General features: G+C 46.2%; 1 protein-coding gene across 1 annotated transcript in view; it reads left to right on the top strand.

Annotated features, from left to right (window-relative positions):
• Window positions 1-17,520: 17,520 nt before the first annotated feature.
• Window positions 17,521-17,988, top strand: part of Uxt (Uxt prefoldin-like subunit) — a 3,457-nt gene continuing 2,989 nt past the window's right edge. The window contains exon 1 of the mRNA XM_069322058.1: window positions 17,521-17,667. Within this exon, the coding sequence (XP_069178159.1) occupies window positions 17,521-17,667 (147 nt within the window). The remainder of the gene's footprint in view (window positions 17,668-17,988) is intronic.

A 17,988-nucleotide genomic window follows, 5' to 3' on the forward strand; every position in this document is an offset into this window, starting at 1 on the left:
ACCATCAACCAGGAAAAGTGGTCTGAGACCGGGCCGCAGGGATGTTGATCCCCGACATCAACGCAAGGTAACCACAAGGTGAAAGGAGTTTACCGCGAGCATCAAATACGTGTAAAGGTTCGAGGAGGAATGATGAGGCCGGCAGCGACCATAACATCATTTCTATTATTGGGAAGGCGGCGTCAGGCGCGGCCAACCTGACCCCAAGAGGACACCCCTAGGAGCCGTACCCAGCGTGACGCCTCACCTATGCCCGCAAGCTGAGCCTATACCCCCCCCCCCCCTCACTCAACACCCAGGTTATCTTGAGAGGATTTCGGGGCTTAGCGTCCCCGCGGCCCGGTCCTCGACCAGGCCTCAACCCCCAGGAAGCAGCCCATAGCATTTGTACCTATTTACTGCTAGATCACAGGGGCATCAGGGTGAAATAACTGTGAGTAACCTTACTTTTAAGGAACACAATGAAGTAGTTGTCACAACTGCAAGAAAAATAACAGGTTGTATAACAAGCACCTTTAAAACAAGAGACGCCAGAACAATATTGGTACTCCAGTCACCTGGGTTGTATGGGTCTCGAACCGATGGTAGTCAGGGAAATGTCGAAAATTCCAGTTTGGCAGCAGGATGCTGCTTGTGGAAACTTTCCTTATTAAGACCACTCAATAGCTCGGTTGATACAGCTTCGGCCTCACACGCCTGGGGTCCAGGGTTCGAGACCCATACAGCCCAGGTGAATGGAATGTTTATTTCCACGGAAGTGTGGATGACAATTCATAATATTGATACTATTTAAGACACTATCGATCTTAAGGGTATAATAATGTTGCGTACTAACGCAGTGGTGACCTGGATGACGTGCAAAGATCCTTTACTGCTCGAATCCACCCAATGAAACATGTAAATTATTGGGACCTCTTTAAAACTTTTAAATTTGCATTCTCTAGACGCAGTGCTTCCCAACCTTTTCTGGACTCGCCGCACTATTTTCTAATAGTGCCGCAAAAAAGGTCTGCGTCTCCTGCCACACTTCATAATTATAAAATCGCCAACTCAAGATACTCACCTCTTGGTAATTATCGATGATTCATGTATACTAGTACTCAGAATTCATATTCGGTGACCCACTGCCCGGGAACCACTCGCCTCTAGAGCGCAGGCGAGAGATAGATAATAATTTACACTTGGATAATATTAGAGGGGCTAGTTCAAAATCTGCACACACACAAACATGAGAACATGAGACAAGGAGGCATGGCAAGAAGTGCAAAATAGCCCCGCTGAAGAGCAGAGTGCAGTAGGTACGCTGAGAGACAACTGAGTCAACACCAAGGACCCAAGACTCTTCAACACTTTCCCTCTAAACATAAGAGGAATAACTGCCTGATCACTGACAGTGTTCATCAGAGTACTTTATGAACACCTCCATAGGATATATGATCAACTGGGCTGTGGTTCACACGTCAGAATGCGAGTAGTTGCGTCCAACAGCCTGGTTGACCAGACCACCAAAAAAAAAAAAAAAGGCCTAGTCAGAGGCCGTAGAGACATTGACTCAGAAACCACAAGGTAAAGTACCCTGCATGTTCTTTCCATTCTTCTCCACTGCCATTAATAATTTCTGCATATGCCACCCCAACTTGTTCAAATTGAACTCAATTCCGCTTCTGCGCTAATGTAATCTCTTCCTCCAGTGGTTCATGCATCAGTTACTGTCCCATGCTTGCAACATAGACTTTTGTATCGTATTAGTTTTTATTATTGGCTGCTTATTCGCACAAATTTGTGCTTGATAATGTTTCCACACAGTACATTATACCTGCTCTGATCATAGCCTTCACCTTTCATCTCTAAAATGTACTTGTTATTCTCGGCCACTGCTCTTGCTACATCCTTACCTCCTCAGTCACATCCTGCTGTGCTTCAAGCAGTTGAGCAGCACCACACGACGTCTTAGTATTCACAGTCTCTATATGCACTCCACCTCTCAACCAGATACATTTGTTCATTGTCTCTTGTTCCAAGGTAACTCTCAACTTTACCTTTCTTCCTAATCCTCTACTGTCATTTGTTCCCAGGACACGGTCTCCACCAATCACATCGCTGCTTGCATCAATTTCCCCGGTTACGATTCAAGTCCCCCTGTTACTATCATGAGACTTCCTTGCATCATCCAATTCCCTCGCTAACTGTCACTTTAACCTCTCAGAACCGTGCCGAGCTGACACGCTCAAAGATCTGGAAGTTAAACCTTTAAAACTAAACCATGGTGTTAGTGGGCGCTTCTGTAGTCAGTAGAGTAGTGGGGCAGACAGCCTGGGTGAGCCTCGTCCCACGGCTCGGGCTACGATAGGCTGCAAACAAATGGTAGTACTTATAGCAACTATTTTATTGCGCAGAATCATCAACCAACACGTATCAAACTTGACTGTTGCAGCCAACAATGTTCACATTTTGTACTGTTGAATTTGTTGAGGGTACTACAAAAAAAAAATTATAGCTTAATGCAGGCGATGAGTCACAATAACGTGGCTGGAGTATGATGACCAGACCACACACTAGAAGTTGAAGAGACGACGACGTTTCGGTCCGTCCTGGACCATTCTCAAGTCGATTGTGATAGCTTATGATAGCTTGTGATAGCTAGCCATTTATAGCTTAATGTAGGCACTTAAACATTTCTAAGCGTATGTACTATATTAGTCCTAAGATAGCGTATGTTAAACCTTGTATTTAGGATTACAAGTTTTATGCCAAGGTATGGCTTAGGATGGCTCGGGCAGGTTACAGTTCTTATACTGTATTTTGCAACTGTAGCTTTACTTACAGTTCCAATAATAGAGTGTGCCATTTCAATTTTATCAAGAGTGGAATAACAATATAATATTGTACTGAAATAATGCAAAACGTGAACTTTTGTGCGTTCAACAGTCCATTTTGTACGTTTGAGCAAATAGTTGGTGTGTGGTGTGCATGGAGGCCTAGTCGACGACCGGGCCGCTGGGTCGCTGAGCCCCGAAATCACCTCAAGGTAATCACCTCAAGGAGTACTGTGATGACTGGGAGATAGGTAGCCTATAGGCGACTGGGAGATAGCGGCCAACCAGGAGGCCCTGGTCGACGACCGGGCCGCGGGGACGCTAAGCCCCGGAAGCACCTCAAGGTAGGCTGCTCCACGCCCGCCCTCCGCTCGACTGACCAGCCACACTACACCATAGTCTCTCCACTCTGGGATAAGCCAATAAATCTAACATCTACACCACAATATGAACAAATAATACCAACTGGCTTATTATATGAACAAATGTTCAGCCGCTTCCTTCGATTCACTTGTCCGTAAAGACCTTCTAATCACTTAACCAACATTTGAACGCGCTCGTTACCGCCTTCACAACGTGAATAATGTAAAGACCACATCTCTCTCTTATGTATAAGGCCTTGAGATTATTCAAAACTGTATTTCAGTCTTATCACGAGAGAATCACAATATAATACAGTAATGAAATACAGTAATCACCTACACGCTACAGGCCAGCTTGATTGTCCACTCCGTAATAAATGCGACTGTTTTCCCTAATTAGAAACCTATGAACCCAAACGACTCACCTAACCTGTCAAAGCTCGTGTATAGAAAACGTTATTAAAGTGCATCGCTTAATAATACGTTGCATTTGTTAACGGATTGGTCGATATCGTCAAAATTGCGACGTATTACGTTGCATGCAGGAGAGAAAACAAAAGATGCTTGTTCTGCCAGGTATTAATGATCCTGTAGGATGTTCACGCAACGGCTGAAGCGTGAACAGACAACAGCTACAATATAATTAGAAAAACCCTGATGTAATTGTGGGATTATCAACTAGCGTGCTTCCTGGGCACGTCCAATGGCCGTCTTTGGCACGTCCTGGGCACGTCCTGGGCCCTGGACGTTCTCAAAAATGTACTCTCAGGAAAGGAGACGAGGAAGGTATCAAATAATATATACATGGAAGATACTGGAGGCTCAGGTCCCAAATTTGTTTAGCAGAATATCAACATACTGGAAGGAAATGCAGAATAAAACCAGTGAGGAGTAGAGGTGCCATAGGCACAATCAGAGAGCACAGTCTGAACATCAGAGGTCCAGTGAGGAGTAGAGGTGCCATAGGCACAATCAGAGAGCACAGACTGAACATCAGAGGTCCACAGCTGTCAACACCCTGCCAGCAAGTATTAGAAATATTATCGGAACAAAGGTAGATATCTTCAAGAAACATTTAGATTTTGGCCTTATACCAGGCTCGGGGGAGTAGAAAAACTTCCGAAACCCTCTCCAGGAATGCTCCAGGAATAGAGCATACACCGAAAGGAATGAAATAATGTGACCATTTTTAAATTCCGTGATAGCCAATACAATGAGATTAATAGGAATAACAGGTAAAGTAGGGCGATGGATACTAAATTTTGTCAAGCAGAATGCAAAAGAGCAACAGTTAATCACATAAACTCGTGGTAGTGTAAACTGACAGTTTTCTCTTGGTTTTGTACATATCAAGATACAACTATATGTAAGGTGATTGTTGTTTATAATTGGATGAGACTGTATGACTCTAAAGTCTTTGGCTATGTCGAATATTGTAGTGACACTTTTAATATTGGTGTTACTGGTTGTCTGTGCACTGGAAGGCATCTCGAAAGAAATGTTATTGTCCTGCCCATATATTGCGATCATTGGGACTTACAGTCCCTAAGTGGAAACATAAAGCCATAGACAATATCTGTCTCTTTCAACGCGTTCCATTTGGTGTCAGTGGTGTTTTTCATGAACACCACTGACAGTCCGTCTTCTTATTTCCCAGATAAATAGAGTTCTGTTCTGCTTCTGTTCCGTGTTGGTAGGGTTAGCATTTGTGTAGATAATGTGCTTGAGGTCATTTTTCTGTTCTGTATTGTGAAACGATGACAATAAGTCTTGTGATAGAGTTGTACAGGCGGGAGGTTGTGTAGAGGTGGACATCTGGCGGTGGACAAGACCCGTGACGGTACTAGCGTCGCTCGGTACCAGACAACACCAATCTTCTCCGGATTGTAGACACCTCGGGTGTGTTGAGTGAGAGAGATACCTGCGTGATGGGGTTCTGGGAGTTCTTCTACTCCCCAAGCGGGGAGTAGAAGAGGAAGAGGGAGAGAGAGGGAGAGAGTGGGCGAGGGAGAGAGAGGGAGAGAATGGGCGAGGGAGTGTGAATGCGAGAGGGGAAGAGAATGAGTAGCCGTGAGACGCCTCCCAGCCTCCAGCCAGGAGGACTGGGAGATGATAGATGCCCGCCAAACATCGAGGGGCCGGGTTCTCCCGCCAAGCGCGGGGCCCGTCCGTCGCCTGGTAACAAGGCTCTTCAGCTACACGGCAGCTGCGCCTGCCTCACACACAACACTTTATTTTCTTGACAGTGGCGGGTACAGGCACAGACGACTTCTGACTCCTGTTAGCAGGCTGAGAGCTTTCCCTTCCCATAGCCTTACCCCACTAGCTTTTATGAAACACGACCCGACAATCGGTTTACAACCAAGTATCCAATTACTGCTGGTTGAACAACAGCGTAAGTGTTAAGAATTAGTGCCCTGTCAGTCCTCCCTGGCCAGGTCTCGAACCAGACGAAATTGCTCTCGGGACGAGTGTTATCACTGCGCCACCAGACTTACTCGGAGTGTACGGTACTGTAGGTCACCGGCCTACACACACACACATATATATATATATATATATATATAAATAGAAAATGCTTGAAAAAGCATTGAAAAAGCAAAAAAAATAGAAAAAGCATTTTCTATTTTTCACATGTGGTTATTCTGCATATATATATATATATATATATATATATATATATATATATATATATATATATATATATATATATATATATATATATATATATATATATATAAATAAGAGAGAGAGAGAGAGAGAGAGAGAGAGAGAGAGAGAGAGAGAGAGAGAGAGAGAGAGAGAGAGAGAGAGAGAGAGAGAGAGAGAGAGAGAGAGAGAGAAAGAGAGAGAGAGAGAGAGAGAGAGAGAGAGAGAGAGAGAGAGAGAGAGAGAGAGAGAGAGAGAGAGAGAGAGAGAGAGAGAGAGAGAGAGAGAGAGAGAAATACGTATGTTATAACTTTTCAGTTTTTGTAAGAATTAGAGGGTTCGTGGAGGAGTGTGGATCAAGGGGCTTGTGATGTTATGTGGTGGGCCTGCGGGCCGCCGCCAGCACAAGCCTTACCGATCAAGTTATCACTAAGAGCGCTCGCACGACCCGCGTTAGCCGAATTCTCGAAGTGGTCCATAACTTACCCCGAAGGAAAGGAACGGGGAAGTGTACGTTTGTGGAGGAGGCGTCGTCGACCACAGCCACGCTTGGCTGAGGTCTGTGAGGGGCTGCCACACAAATATTGACACAAATATTAAATGTAATGGCCACACGAAAGAATTTGTCCCATTAGATGACCAAACTACGACTCAGAAGATGGAGAAGCGACGACGTTTTGGTCCGTCCTGGATCATTATCACCTCGTGTCACAGGAGAGAGGAAGGTACAGGCAAATAATTTCTTCAGCTTCATGTCTTCAGCCCCGTTAATATCTCTATTATATAATAAATAATAATTCCAGTTGTGGCGGACAGGAAGCCTGTACACGGATTGATTAAAGTCCCCCCCCCCTGTGTCCTCTTGACCAACTGCTGATCTTGACCAGGATGTAATCCACAACAATTAGCTGACTCCTATAATACCTATTTAACAGCTAGGTGAACAGAGAGATCAGGTGAAAGGAAACGTGCCCATTCGTATCTGTACCACCTGGGGATTGTGAGCCGCAGACGTAGACCACTGCGCTGGTGGACATAAGAAGAAATAAGGAACATTATTATGAGGATAATAATTGTATCACTACAGGAAGCTGTGGCATACAAGCAGCCAATCCTTTTAACAACAGTTTAGGTGTGAAATAGTAATATCATAAATTGTTAAATAATTACTTTAATTCTACTAAGTGATGCCACCATTAGGTTTAAGCTAACTGTAATTGTCGTTTCATCGCATCTGCTCTAGTTAGTTTGGGAGTTATAACACAATACGAACACATACACATCAAAGAGCCACAGGCCAATGAAAACGCCAGTTGTAGGCCGCCCTTGCGGTGATTGGCTATTAGCTCCAGCTGTCTCTATGGGCAGAGCTTACATTTAGACATTGTTAAGAGGACAGTGGTCCACCGACCCGGCACTCCTCCTAGTCTCAGTCCCTCTTACAAAACGTAAATACTATAATAATAACATAGGAACAATCTGTATCATAACATCTGACATGAAATCATAAATATACTCGAATGAAAGTGTTTCCCCCGCTAAATAAAATGGTCGTTAATATTAAGGGGTCAGCGGCAGACTAGCGAAATCTCCCTCCTGCGCTAAATCGATACTGCCAGCTTCTGGCGGGGTCCCGCTCGCTCCGACGCTCCCACAACCAAATTTGGACACTATTCACCCCATATACAAGCCCCCACGGAGCACCAATAACGGAACACGGCGTGCATTTGTATACGGTGGCTACTGGACACGGGTGGCGGCGCCCGTGTAGCCCCACACCACCTGGCAAGTGTGGACGCCCCGTCTACACGCTTCCCTCGTTTCTGTTTATGTTCAATCTTATCTTGAGGTTATCTTGAGATGATTTCGGGGCTTTAGTGTCCCCGCGGCCCGGTCCTCGACCAGGCCTCCAGGAAGCAGCCCGTGACAGCTGACTAACACCCAGGTACCTATTTTACTGCTAGGTAACAGGGGCATAGGGGTGAAAGAAACTCTGCTCACTGTTTCTCGCCGGCGCCTGGGATGGAACCCGGGACCACAGGATCACAAGTCCAGTGTGCTGTCCGCTCGGCCGACCGGCTCCCTTCAAGCCTTAAGGGACTCCTTAACTTCTCCTTATTACTAGTGAGGAAAACACTTAATTCAATACTGAAAGAAGCGTAGCACGCTTGTTGTGTCGTTTAGACCAGACAGCCTCTGTCGTCTCTGTAGCAGAAGTAATGGTGGCTTCCCATTTATCGATGCGCACCAGTCACCTCTTTTTATAATAATAATAATAATAATATGGGGTATAGTTATTAATTAGTATTATAACAAACAAAAGGGTAAACATACGCGTTTACTATCAATTACCTTTGACTCAAAATGATTGTCAACTATATTATTTTAGCAGTTATAACGGTTTAAGTATAGTTATATTGATGTTGTTAAGAAGGCGTGTATACACTGCGTAGTGTATCTCATTTCTCGGAGTATACACTGACTATACTTTGTTCCTGGACTATGTTCAGCGGCGAGGTGAACACGCTGGCTGGCCACAAGGTACCTGGACACATACAACTGCCGTAGTGTATATGAAGGGTTACATAGTGTGTGTCAAGAGCCAGCTGTGTGATACTAAGGTACCTACCTTGAGGTGCTTCCGGGGCTTAGCGTCCCCGCGGCCCGGTCGTCGACCAGGCCTCCTGGTTGCCGGACTGGACATATACAGCTTATCGCTTCCCGCACTGCACAGCCTCTAGAGCTCTAGTGTTCTCTGTTTGGTTTGAAAATGGTTTTGTCGCTTAAGAAAACATTTGTGAACAAATCCCATGTCGTAGCTCAGTCGATTAAGGCAGCGTGGATGCCCTCGGATGCTCTCGGACGTAGGTTCGAATCCTCGTCACGGCCCTTGTGGATTTGTTCATTTGATGCATCACGCTATTGTGATTTATGTGTGTAAAACATTTGTGGTTGATCTACCCACCAAACAGGATACCTTTGTTGTTGTTGTTAAAGATTTAGCTACTCAGGACGAAGTGTCCATGTAGCACGGGCTATGGTGAGCCCGTAAACAGGATACCTGATCAGAGACCGCGTAGCGGGGACATTGATCCACGGAACCAGCACAAAGTATATTGCCGAAAACCCCGATGGTTTATAAACCACACCTTCGACTGACAGTATAAATAACCATGGGAAGCCGAACATGACACTCAGGAGTGCGATAAGGCTAACTTATCTGACACTTACCAGATAGCGGCCTCGGCACTTCCCGCTCCACCGGATCAATCCCTCACCAAGCACCTTGGGTGATAGTTTTGGTCATTCAGGCTGTTGAGGTTAGCGTCTCGCAGCAACACGCAACACGGCCGATCAGGGAATGCTTGTAGCCGCTTGTTAAGCTCCCTCTGGAAGGCGATTTAAGTGTTTCGTACACTTCTCCGCCTCAAGGATGGGTAATTCAAATTCTTGAGCCCAGTTTATGACAAATAGTTAATTCAAATATTATTTCCCAAACCAGTGACACTATTCATGCTGAACTAAATATATTTTTCTGCCACGACTAATATCTGAAAAGTGTTAAGAGCTAGGCCTATATTTAGGCCTATCTAGTACAGGCTAGGCCTGTCCAGGCCTATTCCTGGATACAGACATGGTGTGTAATGTGCGCAGACATGGTGTGTACTGGGCACAGGCTGGTGTAATATATTCAGGCTAGTGAGTATAGGTTAGGACACGGGTACAGGCTGGTGTAATGGTAAAGTACATACAATAAATTTAAAATTTTTCAATCAGTTGGGCACTGATTACGCCAGCATGGTGGGCGAGGCATCCCGCTTCTTTACTTAACGCTTGGGTCTCTTCCGCTATATTATTTAACACACACACACACACACACACACACACACACACACACACACACACACACACACACACACACACACACACACACACACACACGGTGCACTTACAGAACTTCAAACATCATAACGATTATAAAACAGCGCTGGTTGCAGTAGTCAACAGTAGCAACTATATCATTTGCCACAGTCAGCATCCCACATGCCTTTTTCTCACTATAGACTAGCTAGGCTGGTCCCCAGTCAACACATTCCATTGTATTGGCACAATACCACAGCTTCCACGAGCTCCCCCCCCTTCACACGCCTCCTCAGGGACCTCCGTCCCTCCTTTGGTTTCACTCAGTATTCATTCCCATAGTCTTCCTTGTGTACTTCTCTAATATACTTCACCAATATGGCCATACCTGACAGCCGAGTGGACAGCGCTCGGGATTCGTAGTCCTGAGGTTCCGGATTCGATCCCCGGCGGAGACGGAAACAAATGGGCAGAGTTTCTTTCACCCTGATGCGCCTGTTACCAAGCAGTAAATAGGGAGTTAGACAGCTGCTTCTGGCGGCTTCCTGGGGATGTGTAACAAAAAGGAGGTCTAGTCGAGGACCGGGCCGCGGGGACGCTAAGGCCCGAAATCTTAAGATAACCTCAAGATATCATACCACAGACGTATCCACTCTTATAGGAAAACAGAACACTGGCCAAGGGCTCCTTAAACCTAAGAAATATTGCCAGAACAAGGGCAGCTTATATCAAGAGGCAATGAAACAAATTCTTGCAGAGAATGCCGGATCAAACGTTATACAATGTGGGTCTGCGGGATGCTGCCAGCAACATCTTACGCGATTCAGTCATCACTTCACGCCTTGTCCCAAAGGTAAATGTCCCGCTGAAATCAATAACTGTTGTTTGAGGAAGATAAACTGTCTTGATTGCTTAACTCTCAACATACTCCAGGAGAAGTAGTCGTGGTCAAGGAATTGTACTCTATGCTACTGAGCTTCTGTGCTGGGTTGAGCTTGTGCTCTTTGGTCCGCCTCTCAACTGTCAATCGACTGGTGTACAGGTTCCTGGGTTTATTGAGCTGTATCATATCGACATGTTAACAGTGTATGGAACCAGGTACGCCATGAAGGCAGTCTTTGAGATGTGAGACATCCTTAAGAGTTCCAATGGATAAGGTCATGCTGCAATATTTACGCCAAGAGAGAAGTAAACAACATTCAAGACACAGGACTTCAAGACGCTCCCTCTTAGGATAGAGGGATTAACTGACCTCTCCCGATGCTTAAAAGGGAACTTTATAAACACCTTCAAATGACAAGTGATGAACCGAGATGTAATTCATACGTCAGACTATGAGCAAAGGCGTCTAACAGCCTGGTTGACCAGACCACCAACCAGGAGGCCTGGTCAGAGACAGGGTCGCGAGGGCATTTATCCTCTGAACCATCTTAAAGGTAACCTCAAGATAAGACGGCAGTTGACAAGATGTGAGCCGTGTTGAACTCCATTGGGTGAGGGTATGATGAAAGAGGCATTACAGCAGTCGTTGCACTATAATGTATACAAGCGTGTCCAGCGAGAGATACACTACAACTACTTAACAATGTTCTTCAGTTGGACACGCGTTCCCACTTTCTATTGAAGACTGCAACGTTTTCTTCTTCACTCAGCACAAACTTTAACAATTTAAGGAATGATTTCACAGTGTATAATTTTCCTCCATTGTCAACTTGGATAACAGTTTCGTTAATCTTGAACATATTACCAAAGGTGATTCCGCCTAGTGTTTAAGAAGCGCATTAAAGCCTTCTTATAAGCGCATCACTGAAATTAATATATAGAAATATATACAATTACATATTTCTACAAATTTGTAGAAATATATACAGGAAATGTCCTGTCTTACTGCTAACACAGTCTGGTGAACCATAATGTCTCACAGCTAACCTGACATGCAACCTACCACCCTGAGAACATTGTGCTAATTGTAAGCTAAATATTATTCAATGTGTGTCTTAAAAATATAAACTTGAGTTACACTGTTGTACATCTGTCCAATCCAGCCAGAATTGTCACGATTTCTAGGAGCTGTTGCGAATAGTTTCTAATTCGAACTATCCGTGGAAATGAAGCCTAAACTCCTAGTTCAGAGTAAACCACAACATTACCGACCTTTACCCTTCAAGGACGCACCAGCCTTCTGCACCGCTCCTTACCTGTCAAGTATAAAATCTACATTAATGTCAATTAAAGCTACAGTATCCTACGTCACTAATATATCAGAGGAAATACAGTGAATATATTTCATCCTTATCATACCATATCATACTCATACTTATCATACGTTTGGGCCACCACTGACTAACTTGGGGCCACCACTGGTTAACTTGGGTCACCACTGGTTAATATGGGCCACCACTGGTTAACATAGGCCACCACCGGTTAACTTGGGCAACCACTGGTTAACATGGGTCACCACTGGTTAACGTGGCCCACCACTGGTTAACATAGGCCACCACCGGTTAACTTGGGCAACCACTGGTTAACATGGGCCACCACTGGTTAAGTTAGCCTTTCGACTACCAGGATCATTAACCTTAGTCACATTTATTTGTTGTTACTTAATATGATACTATTTATCATCCCTAAATGTGTTTAACAGATAGCTACGGCAACAATCTACTGAGTGTCTAACCAAGTTTAACCCATAAATGAGTTGAGGATTAGAGTAAACCCTCAGTGTATATATACACTACGAAACACACCTATTGGTGAATGATAAGTTTTAAGCCACTTTTGTATCTCTCTATAAAGATGCTGAGATCATATCTACGCACATGCTTGGCCCGGCCAACCACAAGGCCACCATCTTATCCCTCGCTGCAAAAAAAACTCCATCCACCCACCTCCGTGTTTTATTCCTACCTGAAAAACGTGTTGGTTTGTATGTTTAAAAGGGTCTAACGTGAACTATTCGATGCATTATTTAGAACAGGGTGGTATAAACGCGTAGCGGAGACTCAACACAGCTTTCACAGTGATCGTAATTAGTGTATATGGGGGTCGTTAGTAGCGTGATGTGATGTGAGCAGCGCGCGCATCTCCGGGGGGAGATGTGGCCACAGTGTCCAGTAGTGGGATGTGCAGACATGCGAGATGGCTTGGTGCACATACCTCACCGTGTTCTTGTTCTCTTGCTGCCTGACCAGCTACTGCCACCGGTAACATTATTTAGCATGTGTGCACTCAACTAGTAGGACTTACAGCGTCGAGGATTTGCTCTTAAGTCATCTCTTCCACCATCTTCTTGAGATGAGGTTATCTTGAGATGATTTCGGGGCTTTAGTGTCCCCGCGGCCCGGTCCTCGATCAGGCCTCCACCCCCAGGAAGCAGCCCGTGACAGCTGACTAACACCCAGGTACCTATTTTACTGCTAGGTAAAAGGGGCATAGGGTGAAAGAAACTCTGCCCATTGTTTCTCGCCGGCGCCCGGGATCGAACCCAGGACCACAGGATCACAAGTCCAGCGTGCTGTCCGCACGGCCGACCGGCTCCCCATCAGTAGCTCAATGCACTGGCTCCTTTCCAGTTTGGTATTATCAAATTTGCATTTAAAATTGCATATCGAAGTAGATTCGACAACATACTCGTCTTGACCGTTCAACCCATTTACGACTCTTTGACTGAACAAAATTATTTTTGGCATCTCTAACTCGTCTGTATATCCAGTTTCCAAGTATGTACCTGGACCTAGATTCACGAAGAAGTTACGCAAGCACTTACGAACGTGTACATCTTTCCTCAATCTTTGACGGCTTTATATGTGTATATGTGTATATATATGGTGGTGGAGCGGGTTAAGGCGTACCTGTTATGCCAGTTGCTGGAAGGCTTCTGTGCTGGCTAGGGTTCGAGTCTCCTGGTGGGAAAGTGTTCTAAAGTTGTATATATTATATATATATATATATATATATTTATATATATATATATATATATATATATATATATATATATATATATATATATATATATATATATATATATATATATATATAATAACTTTCCGCTGGATTCGTGTAAGGTCTCATGGATCTATTCAAACAACAATGAAGTGAGCTTAGAACATTAGAACATAACCATCCTCTCACCATTTGATAACTGGTTAGTTTTCTCATTTAAACACTACCTTAAACAATTAAAAGCCTTTTAAGTTGTCTCCTGCTGCAGCCCAATAAACAATATACCAACAACGTCCGATGGCATGAACATGTGTCATAGCACTTTAACTAACGAGTTAAAGATCATACCAACTTCTTGAACTAACTTTTAAAGCCCAATTACTGAAATGAATCCACGTTGACTTTTGTGTATTCCCGTTGTCTCCCTCCTGGAGAGGGGTCACCCGTTGTCTCCCTGCTGGAGAGGGGTCACCCGTTGTCTCCCTGCTGGAGAGGGGTCACCCGTTGTCTCCCTCCTGGAGAGGGGTCACCCGTTGTCTCCCTGCTGGAGAGGGGTCACCCGTTGTCTCCCTGCTGGAGAGGGGTCACCCGTTGTCTCCCTCCTGGAGAGGGGTCACCCGTTGTCTCCCTCCTGGAGAGGGGTCACGGCCAACCAAAACTCGTACGCAAACTACAGGGAAAATGTCAAGAGCAACACAACAATATGTGATTGATTGATTGATTGATGAAGATTAAGCCACCCAAAAGGTAGCACGGGCATGAATAGCCCGTAAGTGGTGGCCCTTTTGAGCCATTACCAGTATCAATAGATGATACTGGAGATCTGTGGAGGTGCGACTGCACCCTGCGTGACGGGAGATGTCTCCCGCCAACAATATGTGATAAGTAAAGGGCTTAAATAGAGCGGGTGTGGGTCTTCCGCGAACTGGACCGCTTCTGCCACACTTGGCACTGGAATAGCGCTGTATACGCGTGCTAGAAGGAACAGGAAATGATAAAGATACAGCACTAAGTCAGTATGATTATACAGCACATGGAAGGGATACGATGACGGGATAGCAGCTGGGATAGGGGCACGGAGGGAAGGAAAGATGTCCAACTATTTAGACCATCGGGGATAGAACGCTGACTCCGCAAGAAGCTAAATCGAAGTATCTTTGTTTCTTTGCCGGGATATTCCTGCGTGGGCTCTAAGCCTCTGGCTGGCCCACTAAGTGTTACTAGTTTCTTGTTTCTGTTTTACTTAGGCGGAGTATGAGTATTTATGACTCATGTTCGTTTCAGTAAGATTATGCCCCGTGTATTTAAGAACTTTTTCTGCTCTGATAAATCAGTTATTTCGCTTGAAACTCTGCATGCACTGTGTTAGATAATGTTCCAGTAGCCTGTCAGGTCAGCCTCCACAGTCCTCACATTTCCTCTCATCTTCTGAGACCTGTTAGTAAACCTATTTCCCATTCACCCAAGTGGAGTGCACATCGGGTTGGTCAACGTCCGGGTTCGTCCACTACAACACAACCGGGTTGTAGTGACTATGTGGGCCTGCGGGGCGCTCCAAGCACCAACCTGTTGGACCAAGTTATCACAAGTCGGCCGTGCCGGGCTCGGGGAGTAGAAGAACTCCCGGAACCCCATCTGAGCGGCCCCGACCAATGGGGAGAAGCACTAAGCCGGAGTGACAACATAGCACTTGGAAGCCCCATCTATATGGACTATCAAGGCCCGAACGCCGACCCTCCTGCGTTAAGCAAGGTCGTCGCTCTACCGACCAGGCCAAGTGGTTGGAATGTTACTGGGGCTCTGTGAATGATTTCAGCCAAGACACACATTTTCATCAAAATTGATAATTTGCAACGTGATTGAGATCTTCAGTTCTGTCCAGGATTATCATTTCAAATACTTCATATACTGAGCAAATCTTTGGAGCAGGTCGTAAGGATGGAACCAGCGTCCCGGGTCACCCCAGACGCGCACCCAGGGACCGCGTCTCGGGAAGCCCGGGGTGTGATGCTACCGTTCTGCTCCAAGATTTTCTCATAGCTATATCACGTTACAGTCATTTCCTCGAGTGCTTCAAATAATATTGTGGCATTTGCTATGGATCTGTAATTTTCAGATGTTAAATATCGAGATGGGTGCGAATGTGTATAACGAATGAGTTTATTCATATGCCAAAGACAGGCCTGTCATCAGAACCATTTGTATGCTTCCACAAGCAAATCATCATATTCAACAGCTTCTCTGTTGAAGAGGCACCGCAGTGCATCACTAATATTCGTATACATCTAAAATCATTAATATATTTGAGCTTCAGATAAACGTCGACACTACACGGCACCAATTTCAATATACCTTGTACCGGGGGGGTTCAGTTCCAGAGTCCTTATGTGCCCAGTAACCTTTCCTACCACCCATATGAAGGTTGTGGGGTCCACTACTAACCACAAGATGGGTATGGGGGTCTACTACCACCCACAGGAAAGGTATGGCGTCTCATCTTGGACCACCAGCTGTGGGAGTGGGACATCTCATCTTGAACCACCAGCTGTGGGAGTGGGGCGTCTCATCTTGGGCCACCAGCTGTGGGAGCGGGGCGTCTCATCTTGGGCCACCAGCTGTGGGAGTGGGGCGTCTCATCTTGGGCCACCAGCTGTGGGAGCGGGGCGTCTCATCTTGGGCCACCAGCTGTGGGAGCGGGGCGTCTCATCTTGGGCCACCAGCTGTGGGAGTGGGGCGTCTCATCTTGGGCCACCAGCTGTGGGAGTGGGGCGTCTCATCTTGGGCCACCAGCTGTGGGAGTGGGGCGTCTCATCTTGGGCCACCAGCTGTGGGAGTGGGGCGTCTCATCTTGGGCCACCAGCTGTGGGAGCGGGGCGTCTCATCTTGGGCCACCAGCTGTGGGAGTGGGGTGTCTCATCTTGGGCCACCAGCTGTGGGAGTGGGGCGTCTCATCTTGGGCCACCAGCTGTGGGAGTGGGGCGTCTCATCTTGGGCCACCAGCTGTGGGAGTGGGGCGTCTCATCTTGGGCCACCAGCTGTGGGAGTGGGGCGTCTCATCTTGGGCCACCAGCTGTGGGAGTGGGGCGTCTCATCTTGGACCACCAGCTGTGGGAGTGGGGTGTGGGAGTGATCATGTCAGGAACTATAATACAAAAAGTTATAATTATAATACAAAGACCCCGTAGACTCGCCCGCATAGGGATTTTTAAGGGTAAGGAGAATCGAAAGAGGGAGAAGAAAAGAGGTGAGGGGAAGGAGGAAGGGGAGTAAATGGGATGGGAAGGGAAGGATGGGGATAAGGGAGGCGTTGAGGGTGGGGAGGGGAAGGGATAGGAGGGAGAGAAGGGATGGGGAAGCAGGGTTGAGGTGGATAATGAATAGGGAGCCAGTAATGCCCTCGTGAAGGCCCACTAAAACAGCATTCACCTAGTTGTGCTTGCGGGGGTTGAGCTCTGCTCTTTCGGCCCGCCTCTCAACTGTCAATCAACTGTTACTACTGTTACTACTATTTCCTCCCCCCCACACACACACCAGGAAGTAGCCCATAAAAGCTGTCTAACTCACAGGTACCTATTTACTGCTAGGTACCAAAGGCATCAGGGTGAAAGAAACTGCCCATTTTGTTTCTACATGACCAGGGCTCGAATCCGAACCCCTAGGATGACGAGTCGAGAGCGCTGTCCACTCAGCTATCAGGCCCCATGTGGTACTGAAAGCCTAATGTAGCAGTAGCAGCAACACCAACGACCATGCTGCTCCTTTTACAGGTGGTGGTGGTGGTGTTGTTTTGTTTATAATTTAGTTTCAACTGGCCACGTGGTCATCATTCATTCAAACAATGCTAACCAGTATTGTAGCTTTAGCTTTGATGTCCAAAGAGCTTGGAAAGGATGTGGGAGGAAGAAGGATGGGGCAATGAAATTCATGGAAGAGGATTTGGATGTGGAGAGAGGCATGTTCTTCTGTGCTCCGTGGACAGAGTTAGAGACCTGTTGGTCAACAGTGTGAGTGAGTTATTGAGCACTCAAACACAGCAGGTGAGTGTAGAGTGGTGGAGGAGGGGGGGGGGGGGGTGTTGTGGAGGGAAGGATTAGGAGGGGGGGGGGGAGGAGGAGTAAGAGAGAGTGGCGGCCGTCTACTAACCACATACCATTCTCCCACAGGCCCGTTGTCCCGATTTCCCCTCCGTATACAATTGAGTGGTTTAGTCTAGCCAGAGGCGTCAGAACCACCGCGACCTACCTAGCCAACCTGTGACGATAGTTACCTCAGGCGGTGTTTTCTCACCTCCGTAAACCACAGCAATGTTTACCCCGGGGTCAAATACCCCGCCGCCTCCAGGTCACAACGCACCTGGC

The sequence above is a fragment of the Procambarus clarkii genome, chromosome 1 (genome assembly GCF_040958095.1).
Source record: "Procambarus clarkii isolate CNS0578487 chromosome 1, FALCON_Pclarkii_2.0, whole genome shotgun sequence".
Classification (NCBI taxonomy): domain Eukaryota; kingdom Metazoa; phylum Arthropoda; class Malacostraca; order Decapoda; family Cambaridae; genus Procambarus; species Procambarus clarkii.